Source organism: Perissodus microlepis, chromosome 3 (genome assembly GCF_051167445.1).
Source record: "Perissodus microlepis isolate ML-2025 ecotype Zambia chromosome 3, ASM5116744v1, whole genome shotgun sequence".
In the NCBI taxonomy this organism is placed as follows: Eukaryota; Metazoa; Chordata; class Actinopteri; order Cichliformes; family Cichlidae; genus Perissodus; species Perissodus microlepis.
This window is the reverse complement of record NC_140463.1, coordinates 38,428,494-38,438,989: the sequence shown is the minus strand read 5'-3', so window position 1 is coordinate 38,438,989 and position 10,496 is coordinate 38,428,494. Positions and strand designations below refer to the sequence as shown.

General features: G+C 38.3%; 1 protein-coding gene across 1 annotated transcript; it reads left to right on the top strand.

Annotated features, from left to right (window-relative positions):
* The first annotated feature begins 272 nt into the window (after positions 1 to 272).
* LOC146391393 (uncharacterized) lies at positions 273 to 9,058 on the top strand. The gene is made up of 7 exons (XM_084924339.1): positions 273 to 740; positions 4,304 to 6,266; positions 6,353 to 6,516; positions 6,598 to 6,821; positions 7,120 to 7,249; positions 7,321 to 7,418; positions 7,491 to 9,058. The coding sequence occupies exons 2-7, from the start codon at positions 4,322 to 4,324 to the stop codon at positions 7,738 to 7,740; spliced, it is 2,811 nt and encodes a 936-aa protein (XP_084780465.1). The 5' UTR covers positions 273 to 740; positions 4,304 to 4,321; the 3' UTR covers positions 7,741 to 9,058.
* Positions 9,059 to 10,496: the final 1,438 nt, after the last annotated feature.

The window sequence follows — 10,496 nt, the reverse complement described above, 5'->3', positions numbered from 1 at the left end:
CACCTCAATATGGAACTCAGATGGCCAGTCCAGCTGTGGCTCAATATATCAGTTGTTAAGCTTAACGTGGAAATACTACGCAAACATTCAGGGATGAACTTACACACTTGCTTTACTTCTCTGGGATAGTTTTTGCCGAGATGAAATGCTGCGGTTAGGAAGCATGTAACGAGGCTCCAAATGCTCCACCAGACCGCCACAGGTCTTAGAGACAACAGCCGCTCTATCACGTGACACATACAGCTCCGACGCGCCGAGCTGGGTTACGCCAATTAGCGCGTTTTGTGAGGTGATTTTGTGATCGGATTACATATTTTATTTCTCTCAGATATCCGATCCAGTAATTTAGGTCAGTATCGGACCGATACCAATACGTAATATCGGATCGGTCCATTTCTAGTACTAAGTCACCGAAGTGTTTCTGAACTAAAACAGCCCAGTGCGCGCTCCTGACTCAGGGCAAACAAATTCTGTCGGGGATAGACAAAATTCCAAGGTTCTCCTGAAGTAGACTGTGATCTGTAAGCCGCCAAAAAAACACGAAGACATCCCACAAACCTGAGATGGACTCGACTCACCTCCCAGCAATACATTCCTCTGGCCTGAATCGGTCCAACAACTTTGGAATGTATTCCCGGAAATGGGAGAAACCGGAAGAGACAGCGTGGCACAGTGAAGAAAGTGCAGTAACCTGACAGGTGTGGGCCTCATCAGAACAACAGACACTGCTCTTAGAAACTGTAAGTAAATTTCCTGACAATCCTCCACCAGTTATCTTAAAACTTCATTGTAAAATAATCTTTTTGCTTTCTTTATGAAATCACCCATGTGAAAGCGTGCGCTTTGAGCCCTCTTCGGAATATTTTTAACTCTTTGGTCACACCCTATGATCAAGGGCGTCGACGGTTGCGTTTTGTTGCGGAGATTCCAAAATATCTTAATATCAGCCATAATATCAGCTGGTCAGTTACTCAGGAAAAGAGCTTCACCGCTGCCCTTCGTTTTCCACAGTATGGGCCAATCTTTTCACAATTGTAAGAGTTCCTGCTTTGTCCAACTCGTGCACTGATGATTAGCTAAAACGTCATGACTGGGCGCAGTCGCTGGAGTTAAAGTGAGTGCTTTAGGTGCATACATAGGCTGTGTAATAACTCGTAGTCTATATGTCTGCATCAAAGTTGTTTTTTGTTTATTTGTTTTTTACTAAATTCTACTAGTGATTACTCTGGCTGGTAGAAAGAGTTTAGTTACCAAACCATCCCAAATAAAGTCATAAAAAATTAGTCTGCATAAATGAAATATAAATTGACCCTGATAAAACAAAACAAATGGTTTAATGCACATTTATAGGAGATGCTAAGATCTACACAGGCCTACATACTGATTTATTCAAAATTAGCTGGCAGAAAGTGACAAATATTATTGTATAACATTTAGTTATGAACATTTAGTTTATGAGATGAATCATCGTCTATTTGCAAATTCTGACATTTTGATGGTTTGGAGGAAGTAATTACTGAAGCTAACTGAGAAAGATCAATTGAAGAAAAAGAGTCCAAATAAATAATTATCAGTGGTGCTGAAAGTAGCTATGCATAATGTTACGTTGGCGAGATTTTTATAGGCTATTTTTTCTCTAGTGGTTAAAATTGTAAATGGCCTGTATTTGTATAGCGCTTTTCTAGTCCCTAAGGACCCCAAAGCGCTTTACACATCCAGTCATCCACCCATTCACACACACATTTACACACTGGCTACACACTAGCTACATTGTAGCCACAGCCACCCTGGGGCGCACTGACAGAGGCGAGGCTGCCGGACACTGGCGCCACTGGGCCCTCTGACCACCACCAGTAGGCAACAGGTGAAGTGTCTTGCCCAAGGACACAACGACCGAGACTGTCCAAGCCGGGGCTCGAACCTTCCGATTACAAGGCGAACTCCCAACTCTTGAGCCACGATCGCCCGTGTATTTATTGTCTTTATTTATAAGTCATTACTAGTTAATGTTAAAGTAATAGTTGGCTCTACAGAACTCTGACTGTTTGTCAGTCTCGCACAGTGGTGAAAAGAAACTGCAGGTTGTTCTTATTTTCTTCAGTCAGTGATGAATAGTAAGATGTTCTAACTTTACGGAGGGCTTTTTTAAAAATAAAGCTGCAAACTATTTCTCCAGGCTAAATGATGACACCATTTCCTCTGCAGCTTACGAGTTATCTGCTTTAGGGTGCACATTTAAACATTATACCAGAGAGTCAAGTATTTTGGTTTTGAGTCTTCTTTGTCAGAGGAGCTACAGTAGCCAGAGTCGTATGGAAGAAGTAAAATTATTAACAACATGATCGAGCTCTGTGGGAATTGTGTTGCTCTGCACTATGTTAATACAAGGCATTGAAGAAGATAACAGTGGGTGAATTACAACCTTAAATTTAGTTACAGCACTTTACTGTAATGAAAATCTATTTCCTGTTGTGTAATCCATTATTGTAAATGGAAACGATGAGACAAAAGAGAGCAGTACCTTAAAACACTGACAGCTGCAGAGGTTTTGTCTCTATTGAACATCAAACAAGAAGTGTTGATCTGAAATTTGGTCAGAATGAATCCAAGTGCACCTTTCAGCCATTAATCTGGTTGGACTGTCACACTGACAGCGTAGCATAGGTGGGCTAACAGCCACTCTGAGTGCAGATGACAAAGTGTGTACAGTAGTTGTAGTGCTGACCATCCTCGTCCACATCACAGAAAGGCGTGTGATAATAATAATAACAGCAGCAAGAACATTAAACAAACATTTTAATGTTGGTGAAATTACAGACACAATGATTTCCTGTTTATCTGTAGCGGGTCATGCAAGGCAAATCTATGACACATCTGTTTAACCAACACATTGAATCTAAAACATCGGAGAATGCAACTGCAACCATAAACAAGACATACGATTATTTATTAATTAGCTTGTCTTGTTTTCTTTATAACTGTTCAAACCTTTACTTTATTCTCTGTAATGCATAGAATAAAACTGTAGATAAACACACATGTTACTAATTAAAATAATAAAAGTTTTCTTTGGGTAAAGAAATTTTATTAACAGTCATCATCAACCATCTCTGAGCTACATAAAAATGTTATGGTTGAAAATGGGAACATTATAATGATTGCTGTGAAATATAAGTTTGATATGTTAAATACCTTTGAAGATGCATTTATTTTAAAAATGGTCTGTTGACACACTTTCAGACCTTTCTTTTAAACATTTAACTCTGTGGCAATGTTTGGACATGTACATCTTTCTATAAAAATAAACCAGGATCTGTAATTTGGAACATATACATCAAAAAATGTCTACATTTTTCCTAATTATAACATGGAGAAAACGTTGGCTTGAGCAAGTTGTACCACAAAAACAAAAGTATCAGTAAACTGTCCTTCTAACTTTTAGAATATTTTGTGCTCTGCCATCTCCGAATTTATGGTCCGAAGTTTGAATATACAGTATACAATGATTGCTGTTAATTTTATCTTTGTACACGCCAGGGGCGACCGTGGCTCAGGGGGTTGGGAAGCGCATCTGTAACCGGAAGGTCGCCGGTTCGATCTGTCCTGGTCGTTGTGTCCTTGGGCAAGACACTTTACCCTACCGCCTACTGATGTTGGCTAGAGGGGCCGATGGCGCGATATGGCAGCCTCGCTTCTGTCAGTCTGCCCCAGGGCAGCTGTGGCTACAACCGTAGCTTGCCTCCACCAGTGTGTGAATGTGAGAGTGAATGAATAGTGGCAATTTTAAAGCGCTTTGGGTGCCTTGAAAAGCGCTATATAAATCCAATCCATTATTTAAAAAAAAAAAGGCCCACCAAACCACTTTCAAGCCATTTTTATTCCACTTTGTAATTTGAGCGAACATTTGATGATGACTGTCTCAAAAACTACAAAAGAAAAATGCAGAAATATTCATATTCTACATAGTTGCTTAATTCAGTTTGAAAGTAAAATGAAAGTAGCGTTTTCTTCATTTTGTGCCAAAAATTTCTTACTTACTGGGATACGTTTATGGCTAGATGTAACACAAGCAAAAGTAATGAAATTGATGAATTCTAACTAAGGGTGTTGGTGTTTGCAAGTGAATATTATTTTATGCATAAATCTTCCACTGTGGTAGCCAATTATTCACTTCTAAAAACCTTTGCAAAGTTTTAATATTGTTTAAACTCAAACTTTATTAATTTTCTTTTCGCTTTTCTAAGGATTAAACTGTAACCAAATTTTGAATATTTGGCTAATTTCAGTAATTTTTCTTTCACAGGTAATCTGAAGGAAAACTATGAGTATTTTTGCTCAAGTACAACTGGCAGTCCCCTTACCAACAGAAACACATCCTATAATCCAGTGTATAACTATCAATGACCTCAAAGAGCTCAAGAAATTACTGAAGGACAATAATGTTAATGAAGTTTACCCCTGTAGAGAGTGTAGGGATTGGATAACCCCATTGATTGCTGCTGTTGTAAATCACAACACAGATATCTGTTCTTACCTTTTGGATCAGGGTGCAGACCCAAATATTACTTCTAAACTCTGCTGGACACCTTTGCATTATGTCACACACTACAAAGCACCACCTGATTTTGTGGATCTGTTGCTTGAGGCAAAAGCTAATCCAGATGGATGGAGTCCTCCTCCACTGCAACAACAAAATTTCACACCACTGCAACTTGCAGCTATTGGAAACAGGGAGGATATCGTGAAAAGACTCATCTCTGCTGGTGCAGTGGTGACACTGCCGCCCAGGAATAATCCCACTAATGATCCTCGGTGGCTTATGGAAAGTAAAAAAATATCTCAGATGATTAATCACTTTGCATCAAATGGAGATGAAGTGTGTTCCCAAATCAGACATTTTTTGAAAATAGAAATTGCTGTTGTTGAAAAAACACCTGACAGAGTGTTTAAAGTGTTCAACTGTCACATGTTGTCAGAAGATCCTCGGCTCCATCTGACCATGATTGAAATCCTTTTTACTGTAACTGGAAGGTGGAAAGATAAATACTGCCAGGCTTGCATTAAATGGCTAAAGGAAACTGAAAATGTGAATACTTATATTGCAGGAGCAGCCAGTCGCTTTCCAAAAATCCCTAAGACACATGTAGGGAGGGCAGTTGAAAGTTTAAATCCAGTCTTCTGCACAATGGATGAAATAACAAATGAGCATGCAGTAGCTATAGTTCCACAACTACTGAAACTGCTTTCCCTAAAAGAGAGACCTGACATCTGTGCATCAGTGCTACAAACACTGTATGTGATAACACAGAAAACAAAAGGCACAAAGGACTGGCACGTCAACTTTTTACAGAACTTAATCAGAACAGTTGCCCCTTTTGTAAATGAGCAACACTCCACTAAGATCAGGATCTACACGTACGGTATAATCGCAAACCTTCTGTCAGTTGAACAGAAAGAAAATATTTCAAAATCAGTGGGGATAACCTCAGTACCTGAGGACATACTGACATCTGTAGAAATGGAAATGAATGACAAGCTGAAAGAGGTGCTGAGAAGTCTGAAAGAATATCTGAACAAACCAAACTCAGAATGTGAGGGAAACACAGCCTCAACATCAGGCAGGAAGAAGAAAAAGAAGAAGAAAAAGCAAGAAGACCCAAATGATGAAGTTTCAACAGCAGCAACTGATCCAATAACCAAAGTTTCTGTTGTAGAATCAACTTCAAATCTAAAGTCTTTTGACTACAAAACCAATGAAAAATCAGTAAAACAAAAATGGCTTTCGATCAGCAACAGGTGGAAGGAGAAACTGGAGAAACTTGTTTGTGCAGATGACAGTAAAATATCCAGAATCAGAAGCATTATTTATGTGAATGATGAAGAATTCAGAATAGCGAATGGAAGTGATGGTACTGAAGTCTTCTTGGGGCTGAGAGAGGACGGCACAGAAGTTGCCATTAAGAGAATGTCTAAAAGCAAATACCAGGTCCTAAAGAAAGAAGAAGGAATCCTACGTCTCCCTGAACTCGATCATCCATATATCGTACGATATGTTGATTTTCAGGAGGACGAGAACTTTGGATATCTTTGTCTGCAACTTTGTGAATGCACTTTGGAAGAATATATTATTGATGACTGTAACAACGATAAGAAAGATAAGGTTTTAAGGAAACTCGTCGAAGAATTTCTAGAAAGCCTAAAGGTGCTTCACTCTCCAAATTCAAAAATTCTTCATCGAGATCTCAAACCCCAGAACGTTCTGATTGGTAAGACGTGTTTGAAATTCAAGAAAACAAACATTTTAATTCATATTTACCAGATATGATTTTATTTCACATGATTCTTCCTGCAGATGTTACTGGGAGGGCAAGATTAGCTGATTTTGGCATAAGCAGACGCTTACTCAAAGACCAAACAACTTTACGTACACGCAGTGCAGGAACCAAATGCTGGATGGCCCGAGAGACTTTAGCAGAAGAATCTGTGATATCATACAAGTCAAGCACAGACATCCAGGTAAAGTCTGAACACAAACTTGATTAACTGAAAGATGACTTGGTAAACATATCTAAACTGATAACATGTATTATTATTAAGGTTGCAGGCATGCTGATCTATTATATCCTGTCCAGAGGCCACCATCCATTTGGTGACATATCCTGTAAATGTGAGTCTAACATTTATGATGGGAAGTACAGTTTGGATCATGTTCAAGATGTGGTGGCAAAAGATCTCATCGAGTGGATGATCAACAAAGAGCAAAAGGACAGACCCAAAGTAGAAGAATGCTTAAACCATCCCTTCTTCTGGATTTCTGAAAAGTAAGGAAGTCATGCTGATTGATGACTGATAAATCATTTTTCCTGATTACTGGAACAAGATGTATGATTCCTGGTTTCACTGTAAAATGGCGATAGAGATGTTAATGTTGGAAAAACCTGAGCCACAGTTGATCGTCCGGGACGAACCTAGTTAAGCATGCATGCTAACATTTTCTGCTAATGCTAAATCCTTTTCCTACACTTTTGTTATTATATTTATAAATGTTCATTAATTCTTCTTTTGTTTATGTTTCATTTGTACTTTTTTCATATATAAAGCATAATTTGAAATTTCCAGGAAAACTGAATACCTGATAAAGATCGGTAACAGAGACGATGTCGCAAACTATAGAAAGGCTGACCCGGAGCTGATTGATTCTCTTGAAAAATGTGCTGCGGACAAATCCTTTAAACAGTGGAAAAATAAGGTGACTGCAAGATCACAGATCAAATGTCTATGTTCCTAAAATCCACTTCATGACTAATGTGTTTGTTGCAGTTTCCACAAGAGCTGGTTCGGGTGATGGATGGCAGAAAGCCGTACCCTGAAATCACGTTGGCATTACTGCGCTTCATACGCAATCTCCATGTGCATTAGTAAGTTAAACTAAATGATTCTATCTCTCTATCTCTCTATCCATACAGTAATAAAACCTTCCTTGTTCACAGTGCCAAGGAAGCAGCCCAAATTGATGTTCTGGCATTGTTTCCTGATCTCTTTGGGAGTATTTACACATTTGCAAAGAACCGAGGCTGGAATTTAGAGACACCATTAAAGGAAATGTTTCAAAGAGAAGACAGCGAGGATAGTAGCACAGTTTTGATGATGCCATCTAAAAGCACGGAGGAGTCCCTGGGTGTCCCCGTTCAAGAGTCTCAACCCAGTGAAGTGAAAGTTGTCACCAGCCATAAAAAATAAAATAATAACTGCTAGTAGTAGCAGAGATGTCATGTAGGTGTGCCTCCTGCTGCTCTGTTAGTTCTTAAGGGATCACGACAGAAGACACTGATCTGCTGTGGTGATCCACATGTTTGCACATAGTTGTCCTTCCTTACACAACACTCCATTTTACCAACACTAACATTGCAGTAACTTCAAGCTAGGTCTGCTCCTTAATGGAGCCACTACCAAGACCCTTAGACTGAACCAGCTAAATGGATTTTAGACACGATGTATGATTTATACTTGTGTGAAATAAGTGCCTGATGTTTTGAAAAAGTAACTATTGATTTTTAAAAGTATGAGAGAAATAGATTAGAATTACAATTGTTTGAGTCTCTTTACTCTATTATTTTAATTTTTTTTATTTTTGTGAGGGTGTGTACTGTATTTATACAGAATTACGCTGCTTTTGTTTTTCTGTTTTTTTGTGGTTGCTTATTGCTACACTTTATTTGTACTCAATTCTTTTTCTACAGTAGTAGAAACTACTACTACAGTAGTACAACATTATATTTTTATTCAGTTAATCTTCAGGTTTAATTCTACATTATATGGGGGGGGGTATGAGGAACAGATATAGAGACATTTTGTTGACGTCTTCAAAAAATACAAAAGTTAAAAAAAATCTGTTTGTTTCTTCTTTTTTTTCACAATTATAGTTTTAAATACTTCCCTTTCTGATTGTAAACAGAATAAATACGTTGGACATGCATTTTGTTTTGTGGAAATCACATCGGGCCTATGACAGATTCAAACTGTACAAACATGTATGTCACATAGTAATTGAGCAAATCTTTGTACTTAATATTAAGAACCACAAGTGGAATTAGCAAATATTACGATTTTGAGATTTAAACCATGCAGGGTTTTTTTTTCTAGCGAATGGTATTGTAAATTTGCAAAAAATATACATTACACATATTTAAGAAACATGGTTTCTTATTTTGTTTCTCATCATGTCTTCTAAAGCAAAATACAAAGTAAACTGTAGATTGATTCTTTCTGTGTAAATAAATCTGTAAAACTATGACTGTAGGACGTGTCCCTTCATGGTTTTTTCTTGAATGTTAAATCTTTTCACCACAATACAAAGTAAGAAGTGAGGCCTATTTTCTTTTGTTTTTGTTATTTTGCACTTTAAAGGTCTGAGAACTAAAATATAAACTACACTTTAAATGTAATATGTTTTTAATTTTTATTTAATTGCAATTTTTATCTTATTTTTCCATAACAGTGTGTTATAAAAGGTAACATATCTAATGACATTTAATGCCATTATTGTAAAAGAAGATTTGTGTCTATGCCCATTAGACCTTCTCCAGTATTTGTTTCATAATTAATTCTAACATCTATTATGTAAGATTTCATACAGATTTAGTGTATTGGTCACATTTTAAGGGGATTATTACTTTCTTTAATATTGTATTAAAATACTGATCTCTTTTTTTTTTTTTGGTTCTCATCTGTTGACAGAGTTTTTATTCAGATTCAGATTCAGAAGACTTTATTTATCCCCGACCCGAGGGGCAATTCAGTTACCACCATTGAAATTATTTCTTCTTTTTCACTTGTTTATTTAGCTCAGGATTGTCTTTCCTCTTCTTGACTTTAGGAACTGTTGAATTAATAGTTTTCTTAAATTAGAAATATTTCTCAGTCACCTTACAATCATGGGATCTCAGGCAACAGGCACAACCATTATACAAGTACTACTTCTATTCTACAGAAAATATGGCTGGCATTGATGAAAGTGATAAAAAAGTAAAATATGATTTAATCTATTTGGATTTATCTTTTTAAGTTAAAATATTTCTGTTCTAATAGTTTTGTGGATACAAAATAATATGACAGGTCTTGAAGGAAAGTAACACATTTACCCTCATTTGGGGCGCCTGAGGATGGATCATTGAGTTTGCCACCTACCTTGTGTCCTCATACCTGGTGGTAATGGACAGCATGTTGCCTTATCAGCACTGGGGTCTTTTGTTTGATGGTTCCACAGTGCCTCCCTCTGGCCATGATGAAGTATCACACCCCTCTGCTCTTTCTATTACAGGGAATGTCTAGAAAGCACAAACCTCTAATAATCACAGCTGAGATCATAAACTGTAGTTATCCTTCCTTCCTTTCCTTCTTCCTTCCTCTTAAGCACTTAAGGGTTGCTGGAGATGGCTTGAAGACTATCCCAGCTGTCACAATGTAAAACTCAGGGTACACACTACAGTTCACCACTCATGATCACATTCCCAATAGATGATTGTAATTCCCAAAAGAATCAACAATTAACCTAAAAAAGCGAGTTGTTGGACTGTGAGAGGGAGCCGGAGCACCCTCAGAGAACACAACATGCAAACAGCAGCCAGCAGATTCACATGCACGACCTTCTTGCTGTGAGGTAACAGTACCAACCACTGCACCACCGTGTTGACCTCAGAGTGCAGTCGTATGGTGGAAAATGTTACTGTGGATGCTTTAGATCAGGGCTCTCAAACTCGCGGCCCATGGGCCATTTGCGGCCCGCGGGCCATTTGCGGCCCACGTCACCTCTACTTGCGGCCCGCATATTGATGTGAAGACGTTTTTTTTTTTAATTATTAAACGGAAAATGACGGCAGAGTGTTACAGGCATGGCCCTTTCAGACTGTAGCCTCATGGGCGGTGTAGTCCATGCTGCAGGGAGAACGTGTGGGACCGCCCCTCCCGCTGTGTGTATGTGAGCGTGAGGGAGCGAG

Excerpts from the sequence above, each read along its gene's own strand:
- LOC146391393 (XM_084924339.1), top strand. The coding sequence starts at position 4,322 with ATGAGTATTTTTGCTCAAGTACAACTGGCAGTCCCCTTACCAACAGAA. Across the intron at positions 6,517-6,597 it reads AGTCAAGCACAGACATCCAG|GTTGCAGGCATGCTGATCTA; the intron begins GTAAAGTCTGAA and ends ATTATTATTAAG. Across the intron at positions 6,822-7,119 it reads TTCTTCTGGATTTCTGAAAA|GAAAACTGAATACCTGATAA; the intron begins GTAAGGAAGTCA and ends TGAAATTTCCAG.